Source organism: Cupressus sempervirens, chromosome 3 (assembly GCF_028749045.1).
Source record: "Cupressus sempervirens isolate cs-2001-9-10 chromosome 3, ASM2874904v1, whole genome shotgun sequence".
NCBI lineage: Eukaryota > Viridiplantae > Streptophyta > Pinopsida > Cupressales > Cupressaceae > Cupressus > Cupressus sempervirens.
In genome coordinates this window covers 1,018,439,323-1,018,458,738 of record NC_143120.1, presented here as the reverse complement: position 1 = coordinate 1,018,458,738, position 19,416 = coordinate 1,018,439,323, and the positions used below count along the sequence as shown (strand labels likewise).

The window sequence follows — 19,416 nt, the reverse complement described above, 5'->3', positions numbered from 1 at the left end:
GAGACAATCTCTAGACAAGAACGAAAGAAGAAAGTCAGCTTAAGGACCCCTTTCAACTCTAAATGACTAAAAGTCACCTCTACCAATAGCCGGATCTTTCTTTTGGAATTTAGGATCAGACTTCAAGAACTTCAAATCCCTTGAAAAATCAGAATTTTAATTCCTTGGAATTGTCTACCATTTGCCCCCAAAAAATCAGACTTTCATCATGTATTTCTCCTCCAAACTAAAGTCACCCAGGTCTGATGTAAAAATACAGTCCCAAATGGACAAAATCAGACCTCCATCATAAATCGCCTAGGGCATAAAAATCAGATCTGCCCTCAAAAAAATGCCAAGAGTGGAAAATTCTGCCCTCAAACCAATTCGCCCAAGCATGGAAAGTTTGCAATCTGCCCTCCAAAAGTCACTTAGGGCATAAATTGCAGCCCTAATAGAAGGAGAAAAATCACCAATAATGCAAAAATCTGCCTCCAAAGAGAAATTGCCAATGTCTGAAAATGCTTAATTGCAAGCAAAATTGCCCAAAATGTAAAAAAATCTGCCTCCCAAGAGAAATCGCCAAAGGAAGAGAAGAGCTACTTCAAGATAAAATTCGCCCAAAATGAAGAGAGGACTGACTTTGCCAAAATCGCCAACACCTTGAGGAGGAAGAGTGAGAAGTGAGGAGGAAAGGGGAAAGGGCCCTCCTCTTATACCCAACTTTCCTACTCTCTCTAGTTGGTCGACTGGGACCTTGGGAGCAAGAAAATATTAATTAATATACCAAAACTAGCCACCAATTAAATGCTTAGCTAAATATTAACTTTGCCAAGATAAAATTTACTTTTAAAAATTGCCAATTAGACTAAGATTTCAAAAAAAAGTAAATAATGCTTTGGAGATGCTAAATGTTTCCATTTAATGACGATTTAGCAATTAATATATCATTAAAATCGGATTTTGGCTAGCCAAAAGCCATTTTCAATATTAAATTACCAATTTCGTTAAAGGCTTAAAATTTTTTCAAGGCAATTTTAATCCATTAAAGCCATTTTTTTGCAATTCAATTCAAATCGATTTTGCCAAGTAATTTAAATCTTTTTGACAAAAATAAAATCATTTCTACAGTCTAAAATTGATTTTGCAATTTGATTTCATCTTCACAAAAGAAAATTTTTTCTCACCAAAGAAATTCAAGATTTTCCAAAAACTCAAATCTAGCAAAATTTCACTTTTTGAAAATTATCTAAATTTACACAATTGTATCCCAATTTTCAAAAGAAATCGTCTAAGTACAATATTTACAATTTTATCCTGCCAAGTGTTGCTTTTTGAATTTTGCCTTGCCTAAGGATGAAACTGGTCATTTTGGAAAATCAAGTTGAAAGTGGGTGAAAAATAAATCTAACCCTCTCCCCATTGGCCTTGAAGGTGTCCAAGACTTAAAATTTTCAAAAAAAATTGAATCAAAATTGTTGGACAATCCAAAAAAATTTGCCAAGGCGATTTGAAAGGGGGTCCCCAAAATTTTGGGGCGATGTTGTGAAAACCTCACAACACCTTCCAAACTGAGCTGAAAGAGTGAGGAAAAGTTGAATGTTGCTCATTTTGGCTGTGTGAGAAAATGTCTCCTCATGGCCAATACCCTCATTTTGTGAAAACCTTTAGCTACTAAATGAACCTTGAACTTATAATTCATTTGATGGACTTACCTTCCAACCTAAGCTGAAAGAGTGAGGAAAAGTTGAATGTTGCTCATTTTGGCTGTGTGAGAAAATGTCTCCTCATGGCCAATGCCCTCATTTTGTGAAAACGTTTAGCTACTAAATGAACCTTTAACTTATCAAGAGTGTCATTAGCCTTATACTCGACTTTATACACCCATTTGCAGCCAATGGGCTTCTATCTGGATGGAAGATTTGATAGGACCCAAGTGTTGTTATTGAGGAGACTCTTATGTTCAGTTGTCATAGGCTGTTTCCGCTAAGGTATATTTTAGCCTTTCAATATGTTTGTCACACAAAAATATTGTGAATGTTTGCATAAGAGCAAAATTGATTGTGTTACATTGCTTGCTCTTATTCCTAGCTGATCTACCCTAAAAAAGTTGATCATCATGAAGATCAATAATGGTGTTGGCACACTACCTAGGCTGGAGAGTAGAAGAAACACCATTTAGTGCTGGACAAACAATAACAATTAGGATCTCTATTTGTGGATATTGAATTCTCGAGGAAAGTTGGGTGGTGCTTTGCATGCTTGGGAGACTCCACAAGTGTACAGTTATATGAATCCCTCTCATTATGTGAGCCGAATGGAAGTAAAATTCTTAGCCCTTAGACCCAAATCCTTAGCCCTAGCACTCAAAACAAGAGAAGACCAAAAAGGTCCTCACTTATAATCAAACACCATATCTTGACTGAATGTGAGATGATCAACGTCAACATTAATTAGTCGATAAGGCTTATGATTATTATTGTAGCGTGTGAACATCAATATATGAGACTTGGAATCTAGTTCGACACATTTGGCATATGGAATCCAAACATAAGTTGCAGAGCCAAAAATCTTTGGATTACTGATTTTGGTTATAAATTATAAATTTCAGTATAGATTGCTTCTGCCCAAAACTTTTTTGAAACTTTTTTATGTTCAAACATAGATTGAGTCATCTCAGTGATTGTATAGTTCATGCGTTCAACATCACTGTTTTGTTGAGGGATGTAAGGTGTAGTAAGTTGATGTTTAATGCCATGTGATACATAGAAGTTGGAGAAGTTAGAAGAACAAAATTGCTAACCATTGTAAGATCGAAGAGTGACTATCTTATAACATAAGTGCTGAACATCTCTTATTTCTGCTATAGAAAATAACCTACATTTTATTGCCGATATCATCAACAAATAATAGAAAATAGCTGTTTCTAGTGACTGATGGAGTGTTCAGGGGTTCACAGAAATCTGCATGAACCAACTGCAAGACTTTGGATGCCCTCCAGGCATCACATCTGCAAACGGTGTGGGATGCTGCTTTCCAACATCATATCCTTCATCTAAACCATATGAGCTCATTGGTAGCATCAATTCATCCCTCTCAACTTGTTGACACAAATTCATAATGTAAGCGACAACTACACTGATAAAGAACTTTAAAATGGGGACATTACACCTTCATAATGATGCTAAGAATCTAGTAGCAAGATTTTGCACAATTCCCTTTCAGCTACAATTAGGTAACTCTTTGGAGTTTGATGATGTGTTGTTTGTTCCCAGTCTTAGGAAGAATCTTCTTTAAGTTCCAAATTTTGGAAGATGGGTGCATTGTAGTAGAATTAAAGAATTAGAGAGTACTTATCAAAACTAAAAGAATTCAACCTAGTCATAGCAGATGTTTTATGGGTTAGAAAAAACAACCTACAAATTATAGGATGAACAAGTTCTAGCTCTAGCTCCAAATAGTGACAATCTGAGTGTCGTGGCATATACATCTCAAATCATCGTCTATTATGAGGGAGATTGGCACAGAATATATAGAGCTCAACGCTTAGTATTAAAGAATATGTAGAGAATGCATGCTGGGAAGAATCTCAAAAGCATTTTTGTAAGCACCCTTGTAGAACTTATCATTCCCTTTCCACTTCATCCGATTACCTCCTATCTAATCCTCTTATTCCCCATCCACTCCGCCCTATAACCTCCTAGCTTATTCTTCATAGGTAGCTAGAGCAGTAGGGGGCACTTTAGTTCTACTTCATGTTATTATTGTGTAATGTCCCCTTTTTAAAAATTGCCCAAATATTTTTACCTAGAATCAAAATTCCAATAAAATAAGAATTGTAAGATGGTTAGAGATATAACATTACTGATTAAAATGGCCTCTTGTAAAAGCCCTGCTAGTTCACTCTAGAACTGTGCTAGATAGATGTTCTTTGTTTTGAAAGTTTTTGCAATTTACAATGTTGCTTTCTGGAATGTTTGTACTGGTTGTTCAACTTCTAGAGAAGAACAAAAACAAATAGTATGTCCCTGCAAGACATGATGGATGGCAGGTTTCTATTCAGTCATCCCATTCAATTCAAACAGAGGAACACTTAGACATGATGGATGGCAGGTTTCTCTCGGCAGGACACTTGGAGATGATGTTGGACCTGTCATTGAAAAAGCGGCTAAAAGGAAACTTTTGGGAGAGACTCAGTGAAAGATGTGCTATTTGACATGATCAAAATTGCAGAGAACTTACCACAATACATTTTGGATATGGCTACTGCTACTATAAAACTAGGTCTTATTATTCGTATCTAGGCCAACTGGGGCCTATATGGTTTGTTGATCTTGCTTGGAATGGAGGTGCTGAATGGGAAAGCATAGCAGATGCGATGTGGAACCTTTTTTTTGAAAGTTTTGCAAAGTCAATAGTAAAGATCTTTTCAAGTATCATTCTTGAACATATATGTAAGCAAAATGATGAGTATGATTTCAAATCAAGGACCTCAATAGGAGAGAATTTCATGTTTGCTGCTTCCGTTCTCGTCAATCTCTCCATTTTTGGTAGCGAAGGTTGATGACTTTTCACCAAGGAGAGTTCATTTTCTAGCTCGAATGACTGATGCATGACTGATAATTTGGACTGTGTGAGCCTCAATGAAGCGGACTTTAAAGTTTATCAAATTGTCAAAAGGAAAATTGGAATATAAATGGGCATTTGCTATTCCACCTATTTTGGTGGAATAGTGAATGCTCATTTTGGGGCCAAAATGGGAATATGTATTCCTATTCCCAATTTCGATTTGGCGCACCCAAACTAAGGATTTGAAATTTTGGGTATCTACAAATGCCTATTCTAGGCTAATTCCCTCTGCCAAATGAGCCCTAAAAGAATGGAAATCACATCTTTTGCAGATTTTAGGCCAATTTCCCTATGCTATACGGTCTACAAAGTTATATGTAAGGTAGTTGCAAATAGATTAAAGAGAATCTTGGAGTTGGTTATCTCACCGGAGGAGAGTAGCTTTGATGCTTAGCCTTGTGCCCACTTACTCTAGGTTCTCCAAATAGGTTTAAAGCTTCTACTGAGAGTAAGCTCCAACTGTTTCAGAAGTTTCAACACCCTCTAAAAACAACTAGGTCTCCATTCCTTCATTCTTCACTTGCTATGCCTTGACTAGGCTTCTCCCAGTGCATTCAAATGTGGATTTTAACTTCAATGGCTTATTTCAACACATCTATGGATCTTAGCACACTTATGCCAACATGACACATGGTTATATTGTGCTCCATTACCACAATTCTATCATCAAGACCCAAACCGTCCACTTTAGGCCCAGTTCCTTCTAGTCCTCCAAATCGGGTAGTTCCAACTTCAATCCAAATTTTTCCGTAACACTTGGTAAACAAATTATGGTTTCAGATAGCCATTTGCATGTTACACATCTTATTTGACTCAGATATCGATGCTGTGGACCAATACACAGAACCAAAACCAGTTGTGCCACCACAAAACTATAGGCCTAATTAGCCCACTTTTGCAAAGCAACCCATACATAAACTTGTCTCCTTGACCCCAAACCTTCAAAAAGTCTTTGACTAGGACCCCAAAGAACACGTTTTCTAGGTTTCAAGAGGTACTGTATTCATTCATATGCTGAATCACAAAACCCTCACTTTGGGCTACAAAACTTAGGGCTTCCTCAAACTCTTGTTTCCGACCACTTCTAAACCCAACCAAATGACCTGACACCATTTAAACCATGCCATCAAACATAATGCACCATAAAAACACTCTTTTTCAGCGATTTACTCCAACCAATGCATGACACCTTGTAATGAATTGCCTCTTTGCAATCTTTACCCTAGGGTATCCACCTTGCACATTCACAGTCTTCCGTGCATTCTCAAAGATAAAAGCATATATATTATGGTGGTCTAGACCCATTCTAGAAGCTACAATGAATACATAAAGTAGAATGGGTCAATTTACAATTCTAGACTCTCAAACCTTTCACAAACTGTCTGATACAACAGTTTACAAATCAAACAGTATAGTTGAACAATATTGATTAAAACAACTTCAGTATGAATGCCAAATGAACTTTAAGGCACTACTTTAACATAGCCAATGTGTTATCAATATTTGCTTGTTATTAATGGAGACCGAGATATCAATCTATACAAGACACTGAACGATGTTTCCTTAAGAAACAATTGTACAGAATAGAAACTTTCTATTCTAGCTAAGAGAAAACTAATAGTTATCTACAACTAACTAAAGAATAGAAACATTCAATTCTAGAAACATAAAACTAAATATTAGAAACATTCTAATATTTACAGAATGGTACAATAGATAATCATTAGATACTAAATAAAGATAATAGAAACTATGTTCCCTGAGGATGTGTACCCGACCTAAAACCAAGAGTTTTGGAAACGGGGATGTCTTGGGGATGGGGGGATAGGTATGGGACGTCCCCTAGTGGTCCCCCGCAAATTACCAGGGGAAGTCCTCGAAGCTTGGGGACGGCTGGGGAAAAAAGGGGGACGACTATTCGTCCCCGGTATGGAAAGGGGACACCTAGATGTCCCCCAACCATATTGGGTACGGCCAACCGTCCCCAATTTTAATTTCAATTTTTTTAATTATAATTTTTTGAATGCAAAAAAAATTTAAAAAGTGAATATCACAATATAATTGTAAAACTCCTTACTAGGTGGCTGAGGTGGGCCTGACCCCAGCCCTCCAAATGCAGTAGAGGCAAAATAGGAGCAGCAGTCTGTTTCATTTTTCTATGTTATGTTCTTTTATTTTATGTTGAATGTGAACATGATTATGATACATTGATACTTATTACTTTATGGCAACCCTCTAGCCTTTGGGTGTATAGTTTTAGGCATATTTAGATCTAGATTTTCAAATTTATCATGTTTATCATTATGATATTGTTCACTGATATTGATATGCATTTTGACAATTGAGTACTGAAATTAGATATTATTTCCTAGATGGCATTCAAATGTTGTATGTTATGGTTCTATAGTGTTAAAAATTTATTATTTAATTGACATGCTTTTTGCTTAGTTTCATATGAATGACATGTATATTTGCAAATTTTCCTATATATATAGTCATCCCCGTTTGCCGTCCCCTCCATACCCAAAATCACCAAAAAAATTTCCCGTTTTGGAAATCCATCCCTTCGTCCCCTGCCATCCTTGTACCGGAAACTCGGGGGAACATAGAGTAGAAACTATTTATTATCGTAATACCCTACCTTAATGGTTACTCTATCCAGAGCACAAAGTTGTCAAAAAGTGTAAAAGATAGATTTTGTATGCCCAAGGTGCTCTGCACTATTCGTTGTGGGCTACGAACCAGATTGCTTAGATAGGGCAGCTAAGTGCTTCCGACATTCAACCTTCATGTGCCCAAACTTGTGGCAATAGTTGCATTGAATGTTCTTTTTCCTGGAGCCTTCTAAATCTAGAGCAAAGGATGTCTGCTGAGAAGATTGCTAATGGTACTTTGGATAATGCTCCAAAGCCATGATTTTTAGGAGAAAATAAAAAACCCAACATGATTTTTGAGGTGAAAAATTAATCGAAACCTAACATGATTTTTGAGGTGAAAAAACAATCAAAACTTGACATTACAAAGCTTCATTTTTTTAAATAGGAAAGACGATAAAACCCAACAGATAATTTTATGAAATTTTTTGGGAAAAAATTACAAACCCAATGGAGGAATCCCACACAACTTTGCGAATTATAGAATCAGAAATTTGTAAGAGAAAATTTACAGAAACCCATAAGTAATTTTTTCTAGGGGAAAACAAAATGAAAACCCATTAGAAATTTTTTTTTTGAGGAAAAAATTATGAAATCCTGCCCATAATTTTTAAGGGAGGCAAAACACGAGACTTTGCATGGTAAAGCAACACACACAAACAATTGCAAGTACATGCAACAAACATGCAAGTACATGCAACCCTCAAAAAGTAGAGACCTAGAAAATTTGATGGGTGACCCAAAAGAGAGCTTGAATAACCCAGAAAGAATATGTTGTCGGTTTTTGGATTGGTTGCTTCGAAAATTGAGGCACAAAAATCGAGGCACTAGATAAATCTGACAACCCAGTTGAGCTCTCAAAAAACCCAAGAAGAATCAATAGTCGACGGATTCAAATCTCTTAGACCGGAAACCCTAGTTGGATTATAGAGAGAGTTGGAAGCAAATATGCATGTAAATAATTTTGAAAATAAAAGAAAATTTCAACCAAGAAATTTTAATTGTTTTCTTAAAAATTTAGAGTGTTGGCTCTGATACCATATTACGAAGTAATTGGAAAATATTTGCTTGTTATTAATAGATATTGAGAGATCAATTTATACAAGAGACTGAACGATGTTTCCTTAAGAAACAATCGTACAAAATAGAAACTTTCTATTCTAGCTAAGAGAAAAATAAGTATAACAGGTATCTACAACTCACTAAAGAGTAGAAACATTCTATTCTAGAAACAAAAAACTAAATATTAGAAACATTCTAATATTTACAGAATGTTACAATAGATAACCATTAGATACTAAACAAAGATAATAGAAACTATCTATTATCGTAATAGTTTACAAATTAGATAGTAAAGATTGAACAATATGGATTAAAACAACTTCAGTATGAACACCAAATGAACATTAAGGCACTACTTTAACATAGCCAATATGTTATCAATCCACAAATAATCAGAAAAGCAAATTTACAGTCACTACTTTTTGTCTTACAACTAGATCTGTGCCTTCCTTAAAACATTCATAAATATGTCTAAATACATCTCAGAGATATCCAACAGATCCCCAACTGAAATTTAAACCAAAATTACTCATTAACCAAAAGTTGTCAACAACTTTGAAAACATCTTTTTTGAGCAATTTTGCAACCTTTGGACAACTTGTCCTCTTAGCCACCCTGCCAACCCAAATTAGTTACATTTGGTGTCATTACATCAATATGACTCAAAAGTTGCATTGTACCTTTGGCCTCTCACATTTGACCAATTTGACCTAAATTGATAATTTTTGCATATTTGACAACTTTAGGACCTAATTGGACAATTTGACTCCAGCATCCTAACTATTATATCAATTGACCTTCAAATGTCTTATTACATCACTGAAAGGCCATGAATGACGTTAGCCCATTCCTAACAACCTAACCATGCTATATTTGCCTTTGTGGTCTCCTTGGACCTTTGAGTGCTCCTATACCAGGCTTCTTTTGGAACAGATCTATTTTTTAAGGTTGTAATAGTGGCTCACGAACTATTCACACTATGCACATGGTTAAGGCTGAGAGAATGATGGTAAAGTTGGACATTAAGAAAGCTTATGATGAAGTGAATAGGTTTTTTTTGTTGAAGGTCATTAAGAAATATGGTTTCTGCAAGGAGTGGGGAGTGGGTTGGTTGGATATAAAGCTGCATTTCTAGCCATTGCTTTTCAATCCTAGTGAATGGAATGCCTCTAAGGTTTCTTTGAATCTAAGTAATGGATTAGACAAGGCGATCCTATTTCACATTTTCTCTTTATCATAATGATTGAGGTTTTGGGGAGATTAGTTACCAGAAGGAGAAGATATGGACATTGGAAGAGCATTAAAGTTGCAACAAGTAATGATCCTATCTCTCATCCGCAATTGGTTGATGACACCTTTTTGACAGGTAAAGCTTCTCTTAGACAAGCCCAATGGGAAAGCCTCTGGGCAATGTATTATTTGGAGAAAATCAGAAATTTTCTTTTTTTCTTTACACCAATTAAAATATAATTAGAAATCTGCAAGATTCTTGGCATGAACAGCAGGATCTCTAAATAGAAAATATTTGGGAAATCCTCTTTTTTGTGGGAGCCAGCAAGGCATGGGTATGGAAAGGCTTCATTAATAGTTGTTCAATTTGAATGGCTGTTTGGAAGAGTAAGTGGCTAACTACTACAGGAAGAATTTTAATGCTGAAAGCAGCTGTATCAGTGATTTCGGTCTATTCAATGATGTGTTTAAAGATTCCAAAGAAGGTGATAAAGTACATAGGTCAACAAATGAGAAATTTCTTGTGGAATGAAGCTAATGAGTAGGATAAAATACCTTTATTAGGATGGGATAAAATCTAATGAAGAAAAGATAATGAAACTGTCAAATCATGAATGAGGCTTTAGGAGCCAAGTTAGTATGGATCATATTTTTGAACCGAAACAAATTATGGGTGAATAGGATACCAAACAACTTCTTCTTGAAAGGTGGGGGATAAGGTGAGTGACTATTTAGAAGTTAAATGGGGCTCTTCAGTAATGAGTGGGTTGGAATGAGATCTATCCAATCAGCAAAAGGAAATGATGAAAACCATAATCCAAAGCAGATGTAAATTATTCAGTTAAAAACTCATCAACTTTTGGATAGACATAATATTACAAAGTAATTGGAAAATATTTGCTTGTTATTAAGAGAGACCAAGAGGTCTATATATACAAAAGAATGGAATGATGTTTCCTTAGGAAACGATCGTAAAGAATAGAAACTTTTTATTCTAGCTATAAGAGAAAACTAATTGTTATCTACAACTAACGAAAGAATAGAAACATTTTATTCTAGAAACAAAAAACTAAATATTAGAAACATTCCAATATTTACAAAAGATTACAATAGATAACCATTAGATACTAAACATAGATAATAGAGACTATCTTTTATTGTAATACCCTCCCTTAATGGTTAATCTATCCATAGCATGAAGTTGTCAAAAAAAATTAAAGACAGATTCTGTCTGCTCAAGGGGCTCTGCATTTTTTGGTATGGGCTGTGAACCAAATTGCTTAGATATGGAAGTTAAGCGCTTCCGACATTCAATCTTCATGTGCCCAAACTTGTGGCAATAGTTGGATTGAATGTTTTTTTTCTTTTGAGAGCCTTCTGAATCTAGAGTAGAGGATGTATGCTGAGAAGATTGCTAATGGTACTTTGGATAATGCTCCAAAACTTTGCAGATGAGCATAATGCTCCAAAACAAACCGCAAAAAGCCATGATTTTTGAGGTGAAAAGTCAATCAAAACCCAACATGATTTTTGTGTTGAAAATTTAGTCAAAACCCAACATGATTTTTGTGGTGAAAAATCAATCAAAACCCAACATTACAAAGCTTCTTTTTTTTTATAGGAAAAACAGTAAAACCCAATAGATAATTTTTGAGGAAAATAATACAAACCCACAAAGGAATCCCACACAATTTTGCTAATTACAGGATCAATTTTTTTTAAGGGAAAAATATATAGAAACCCATAAGAAATTTTTTCTTTGAGAAAAATAATTATGAAAACCCACTAGAATTTTGAAGGGAGGCAAAACATGAGACTTTGCATGGTAAAGTAGCACATGCAAACAACATGTAAGTACATGCATCCCTCAAAAAGTAGAGACCCAAAAAATTTGAAGGGTGACCCAAAAGAGAGCTCGAAAAACCTAGAAAGAATATGTTGTCAGTTTTTGGATCCGCTGGGTCGAAAAATCAGGGACGAAAATTGAGGCACCCAAAAAAATGAAATGACAACCTAGTTAAGCTCTGGAAAAATCCACCAAGAATTAGAAGTAGACAGATTTAGATCTCTTAGATTGAAACCCTTAGTCGGATTATAGAGAGTTGGAAGCAGGTATGCATATAAATAATTTCCAAAATAAAAAGGCAATTAATTTCAACCAAGAAATTATAATTATTTTCGAAAAAATTTAGAGTGTTGACCATGATATCATATTACGAAGTAATTGGAAAATATTTGCTTGTTATTAACAGAGACCAAGAGGTTTATATATACAAAAGAATTGAATGGTGTTTCCTTAGGAAACGATTGTAAAGAATATAAACTTTTTATGCTAGCTAAGAGAAAACTAACAGTTATCTACAACTAACGAAAGAATAGAAACATTCAATTCTAGAAATAGAAAACTAAATATTAGAAACATTCTAATATTTACAAAAGATTACAATAGATAACCATTAGATACAAAACAGAGATAATGGAAACTATCTATTATCTTAATACATAATGGGGATGAATTTCTAGCAAAAGAACTACTTACTAAAGGCAGGAGGAGCCTTTGCTTGGCTAGCAGTGAGGGGAAGGATTTTGACGGAGGAAAGGAGAAAAGACTTGGTTTTGTTGGCTCTACAAAACGTGTAATGTGTGATGTTGTGGAAGAATCAATTGATCATTTGTTTTTGCAATGCAATGTAGTCGTAGAGTGCTAGGAGAAGTTGGAGCTTGATTTGGGGTGGCATGGTCCTCTTCAAAACACATTATAAGAAGTTTTTGAGGGTTAACCCATGCAACAAACGAAATCAACTCTATCTAGCATATCGATAATCAACTCCTCCATAGATATTTGGGAAATTCGGAACAAGAGGAACACGAGGAACTCTTTGGACAAAAAGGAATTAAACGATATATTGCAAGGGAGAATTGATCACATGATAGAGGAAATTGCAGGGACAAAATCATCTTAATTTTAGAATCTTCATATTCCCTTCATGAAGGCAGATAGCAAACCCCAAAAAGAATAGCCAGGGGTTAGGATTAGATTAGTCAAGGGGCAGAGAAGGCTAAATCTAAGAAGGTAGTCAAGGAAGATGTGAGCTGGAGCAAACCAATAGAGGGTTGGCATAAGGTGAATTTTGTTGGGGCAGCCTAAGGCAATCCTAGCTCCTTAGGGACAAGAGCAATTATCTGAGATTGGTACAAGAATGTTGTTGCGATAGGAGAAAGAGGCTTGATGATGTAAACAACAATGTAGAGGCAAAGGTTACGCTTTGGTTGTTTGCATGGCTAGATCAATGGGGAGTTCAAGAAATTCGCTTCAAAGGGGATTCACTAATAATTACTTAAGTGATAAGGAAGATGAATCCTAAGGCTTGACATCTCCAAAATTACATCTGGGCAATAATTGAAGAACTAGAGCCTCTTAGATGATTTTTAGGTCATACATCTAGTTTGTTGCCAAAGTGTTTTAGGGTTTTAGGATACCAGTTTTAATGAGGAATATACAAGCTAATTCAAACTTGGACTTCAATAGTACTTTCGTTTTTAGGATCAAATTTTGCAATCCAATCTTTGTTGTAGAACCCCCTACTCTTCCCAACCAATCAAGAAATGACCACTATTTAAAATGCTTTCTTTGTCCTTTGTAGCAGGGCAAATAACTAGGTAAAATCCATTTGAGAGAGTTTCTAAAACACAATCTGCCCTTAGTGTTCGGTGCACCAGCTTCTTACTATGGTAAAAGTTGGCCAATCCCCGCTCTGTTTCTCAAGTTTGTTGGAGCCTTTCATGCTTGAGACAATGACTTCCACACTATACTTTGGAAACCATCCCTATTTCTTCTATTGAAAGACCATCTTGTCTGTGTATTGCCATTGCAGCACAACCCTCGATGTCTACGTAAACCGTTCTCATTCCTTCTCTTTGCCATTTCACACAACCTACACGTGGAATAAAAATGTCGAATTGTGATGTTGCTATCGAGTGTCGTAGGAGAAATCTTGCACACGGCCCAAAAGGACATCAATAGCATCAGATGATTAATAAAATCAAACTACCATCTTACAATTCATTTTTTAACGTATTTTTTTTTCTAGGGCAAAAATTACTCCCAAGCTAGGCTGGTGGGTTTGAATTTATTTTGGTGCTCTTGATCATTGAAACAATTTAGATATGAGTTTATTTTGTAGCCTAGAGTTCATAACAGATACTCCAAAAAGTATAATTGTTAAAATTTGATTTAGATTCATCTTCTAAAATGTTATTTCAGTATTTGAGGTTTTGATCAAGCACTTCTAGCCATTTGTTTCGAATTTTTATTTGTAAACTATGGTTACACCACACACACTATCAATTATAGTTGTATATTCAATTCAGGTTCATCATCTGAAAATGCTATTTCAATATTTAAGGGTTTGATAAAGGATTTCCATCTATTTGTTGTCAATTTCAATTTGCCGTTGGACTTTTCATTTTGCTTTTCAAAATGAGGAAATACAAAAGCATTAGAAAATAAATTAAAATACGAAAAGTGAACCTCTTACACTAATTAAGGTAATATTGATATTCTTCCATATATTTGATTTTTTCTAGATGTTGATAATTGATTTTTTTATAAGTTTATAAAGTGGTATTATGAACTTAATATATAAGTTGATCAATACTTAATGGCGATTTAAAGTTGATAGTTAATCTGAACTCGCAGTGTCCCAAATCCTTAATGAATGATTCGTAAATATTTATTCCTAACATTTGTTTATTAATTTTATGTACAGGGTGGAAGTGAACTTTGGACAAAGATCATTTGTTTATGATATCGAGGTTTGTTTCTCTCTTGCTTCACCTTTTAAGTTTGGTTATAATGATTAAGTTTTAAGTAGAAGCATTTTATTCTTTCAAGATAGCCATGATTATCTAATTTTAATGGAGATTTGATCTGCAAATGGTCATGAAACATGTTACAGTTAGGGTTACTTTCCTTTTTATATGCTGTTGATGGGTGATAATTATGCACAAAATATTCTCATAAATGTGAGGGCAACACACGGAGTCCGATCTGTATTTATTTCTTATAGTTGCAACTATCTGAACTTAAATTTGATGCAGTCATGAGAGCTAATATAAATATTTTTAATTTAAATTTATTGTAAGTTCGTAGCGTTATGTGTTGTTAGCCTATTTCCCCATGGTCCTCTTGTCTAATCCGGACATTATAGCTGTTAGAATGATTGCTGATGGTATTCTTATGGGGGAGTATTCTAACATTGTTTGACATGATTCAAAGGTTGTGTGTTGCATTCATGACATAGTTTGTCATTGATGTCAACATATTGGTTATTATGTGAAGTCTGGCAGAGCAACAGATAGATTTTGTCTTCGTGCAATTTGAGGATTGAAGATCAGCTTATGTGCACATGGGATTATGCTCTAGAGTATGTCTAGATGCTATAGTCAAGAGAGCCTACGAAAATGTGAAGGCTGGACAGAGTTACGATGGATTTAGTGAAGGAAGCATTCAAATAGTGTTTTTGGAAAGGGAATATTGTTGTTTGGATTGTATCTTCTAACAAAGATAGAATCTGATTAAGCAAGCTTAGACAAAGGTTGTAGATATGTCGAAGATGCTGTGGTTAATCACGCACATCTAGATGACCAGCAGGCGAAAAGTTATGAAGACTGTGAGCTGACAGATTTTTTTTAATTATGAAAAGATATAATGTTGTAATGTAATGTGTAAATGTAATATCTTAAGTTGGTCCAATATTATTATTGTAAATTGGGAAAGCCTCGAGGCCAACTCAATAATTTATTCTAGGACTTGGTATAAAGGAAAGTTTATTTCCTTGAGGTAAAGTGTGATATGCAGTCATATCCATTTGATGTATTGTGCAAACTTACATGCAAATATCTTTTTGATTGGTGTAGTGGAGGCATGACAAGCTTACAAGGAATTGTATTTGGCAAGAGAAGTTGCTATTGGATAGTGGTTGATGTACACTTGTATTTATTCAGTGAGAATAGTATTGAAGCTGTTTGGACAATGGGTCCTTCTGTCTTCTTGTCAACTCCTAACAGGGTTGGAATCTCCTAGCAGGGATTCAAAGTCTCCTAACAAGAACTCATATGTACTGATTGTATTTCATTAACTCCTAATAGGAGTATCCTTTCATAAAGAACATTTATATTAGTACATCATCTTGTGGGTACCATCCCCACTAGAGTTTTTCCAATGATCAAGGGTTTTCCTAGTTAACAGATCTGGTGTTATTGTGTATGGTTATCTTTCTATGGTTGTTACATCTACTGTTTACATACTTCAAAATTAATAAGGATATTAAGAGTTGTTTTAATTGCATAACTGATTCACCACCCCACCCCCCTCTTTTTGTTATCTTGGTGGACTTTAATTTCTAACAATTGCTATCAGAGCATTAGGTCCTTGAAGAAAAAGCTTAACAACTTAAGGAGATCTATGGTGCGGTCCAGGAAAGAAAGTCCGAAGTTTGATGGTGTTAACTATGACAGTTAGAAAGACAAGATGAAAACACATTTGCTATGCATGGGTCTGGGTTCCTGGTTGATGTCTACAAAACAAAAGGATGCGATTGAAGAAGACAAGCTTGAAGGTTGTGATGAAAATCAGAAAGACATATTCATGTTCAATATGCTTGCTAGAGAAGCACTATGATTAGCTCTTCTTGAAACTGAATTTGCTCAAAAGTAATCTGTAAGACTTGCTTTTGAATTTTGGAAAGCTTTGCAAAGCACATTTGAAGGTAATAATCATGCTCAAAGGGTTAGATTACAGAATTGGATATGCTTATATCAAGATGCTAAAATGATGGAAGATGAATCTGTAAGAAGTTACTGTGGTAGAATAGCATAAAATGTTGCAGGAATTAAGACTTGTGGAGGAGAGAAATATGAAGATGAATTTATATGGAAGATATTGAAGACTTTGACACCTGCATACAGACAAACAACACAAATGATTGAACAAGTTATTCATCTAATTTTACAAGAGAGACTCTTCCTGGGAGATTGCAGTCAACAGAAATGTGGATGAGACAAAGTGGAGAATCGCCTAGAGTTGAAACTTCTTTCAGTGCATTAAGTGTTCAACCTATGTTGATAATTAGTGCAAGTACAAGTGGAGATTATGCTAGTAGTAACAGAACAAGAGTTGAGGAAAAAAATAAGATTGAGGAAGAACTTGCCCTCCTTATGAAGAGAAAACCTAAAGGTAACAAATTCTTTTAATGTCGGATTTGCAAGGAATATGGTTATTATTCTTCTAAGTGTTCTAAGAGAGTAAGAGAGACTAGAAAACCATATAAATCAAGAATTCCTAAGGATTGTCTTTTCTCTGATGAGGAGGAATTAAATGTTAAAGCGGAAAAAATCTTGAGTGAAAGTGATGATGAAATAGGATTTGTTGCTATTAAGGAAGAAAGCCCTAAAAAAGAAGAAGTTGGAGAAGAAAAAACATTAGTATCACAAGTTGAAAAGAAGAAATTTGATTTGATTATTGATAGTGGTTGTTTCCATCACATGACTAGAGATATTTATAAAGTTTGTTGAATTCAATAGCTATGATTTTTGAATAGTTAGAATTGGAAGTAATGTAGCGTATCATATAGAAGGAAAATGATCTATTACAGTTGATGGAAAGACTAACATTGATGATGTTTACTTTGTTGATGGTTTGAAACATAATCTTTTGAGTACACAAAGATGGTACATTGATTGGTACTGGTACAAGAACAAGAGGTAATGTATTTCAGTTGAATCCTACTGAGATGACATGTTTAGTTGCTAAGGTGGATAGTAGTTGGTTGTGGCATAAGATATTTTGTCATATCAACTTTCATAATATTGTGAAGGTATTTGCAATTAGATATTTGCCTAAGATTGTGAAACCTACTAACATGGTATGTAAGAAATGTGTGATGGCAAAGTAGAGGAAAAGTTCATTTCCAAGCAAGAAATTTACTACATTTGCAAAGGTGGAGATTTTGCATAGACTTGAGTGGTTCTAGAAAGACAAGAGCGTTCTATGGTGAAAGGTATTTTATGATTCTTCTTGAGAATTTCTCTAGAATGATGTGGGTAGCATTTCTTAGAGAAAAATCTGAATCTTTTGAGAAATTCAAGATATTTAAAAGTAGAGTTGAGAATGAATCTGGTTTTGAAGATTAGATGTTTGAGATTTGATAGAGGAGAGTTTACTTGTAATGTGTTCAACAATTTTTGTGAAGATAATGGTATAAAGAGACAACTTTCAGCCCCTAAGACATTTGAACAAAATGAGATAGCATAAAGGAGAAACATAATAGTGGCAGAGGCAACAAGAGCAATGATGCTTGACAACAATGTGTCTAAGATTGTTTGGAGAGAAGCAGTAAATACAATAGCGTACACTATGAACAAAGTACTAATAAAAAAAAACACTTGTAAGACACCTTATGAACTTTGGTTTGGACATACACCTATTGTGAAATATTTCAGAATCTTTGGAAGTAAATGTTACATTAAGAGAGATGATGATGTTGGAAAGTTTGATTCAAGGAGTGATTAAGGCATGTTTCTTGGATATTTAGTGAAAAGTAAGGCTTATAAATATTTTAATCAGAGAACTAACACTAATGTTGAGAGTGCAAATGTCAGAGTTGATGAAAAGTTTAGAATTCAGGAAAGGATACTTGATTACAATTCTGATGAAGAGACTAATCCAAGGCCTAACAGAGAGATTGTTGAGCAAGAACTATTTTATGAGACTAATACTGATTTCTAGAATGAAATTCAAAGAAGTACATAGTGAAGAACCAAGAGAAGAACCTAGAGCTGAAATCAGAGTTGAAGCGGTGACAGCTAACAAAAACTTGATAAAGAATCACCTTGCTGAACAGATCATTGGAGGCAAAAACAAAGAAGTTATGACAAGAAACAAGGTACAAGAAGAACTATGTTTAATTTTTCAACTTGAACCTAAAAATGTTGATGAAGCTAGTAAAGATGATTATTGGATTAAAGCTATGAAAGAAGAACTAGAGCATATTGAGAAGAACAATACATGAGAATTGGTTCCTAGATCTAAGGTTAAGAATGTTATTGGAACTAAATGGGTATTCAGAAACAAGATGAATGAACAAGGTGAGGTTGTAAGAAACAAAGCAAGATTGGTATGTAAAGGCTATTCACAACAAGAAGGAATTGATTTTGAGGAAACATTTGCACTTGTTGCTAGAATAGAAGCTGTAAGAATGTTTTTGGCATATGGAGCTAACAAGAATTTTATAGTTTATCAAATGGATGTCAAATCAGCTTTTCTAAATGTTGAGCTAGAAGAAGAGGTATACATTGAGCAGCTTGATGGTTTTCATTTGACAGATAAAGATGATATGGTTTGCAGTTTGAAGAAAGCATTGTATGGATTGAAACAAGCACCTAGAGCTTGGTATGCAAGATTGGATAGGTAACTTATATTTGAGAAAGATTGATAGTGGCTTATTGATTGTTGAGGTATTTGTGGATGACATAATTTTTGGAGGAAATGATGTTGCAAGCAAGGCATTTGTAGAAGAAATGTAGAGAGAGTTTGAGATGAGTATGATTGGTGAGATGAATTATTTCTTGGGATTGTAGATTGTACAAAACCAAGATGGTATTTTCATATAACCTGCTAAGTACTCAAAAGACTTGTTGAAGATATTTGGTTTGAAAAGTTGTAAACTTGTTGGAACACGTATCGGAATTGGACATAAATTGTCTAGCAAAGATGAATCTCCGACGATTGAGTAGAAAAAGTATAGATCTATGATGGGTGGATTGCAATATTTGACACACAACAGACTAGATACAACAAATG

General features: G+C 34.8%; 1 protein-coding gene across 9 annotated transcripts in view; it reads left to right on the top strand.

The window, feature by feature from the left end:
* LOC149570238 (ran-binding protein M homolog) overlaps window positions 1-19,416 on the top strand; it is a 249,221-nt gene that overhangs the window by 32,341 nt on the left and 197,464 nt on the right. For all 9 annotated transcript variants that reach the window (XM_089822867.1, XM_089822874.1, XM_089822871.1 and 6 more), the window contains exon 5: window positions 14,324-14,369. In XM_089822867.1, the coding sequence (XP_089678993.1) occupies window positions 14,324-14,369 (46 nt within the window). The remainder of the gene's footprint in view (window positions 1-14,323; window positions 14,370-19,416) is intronic.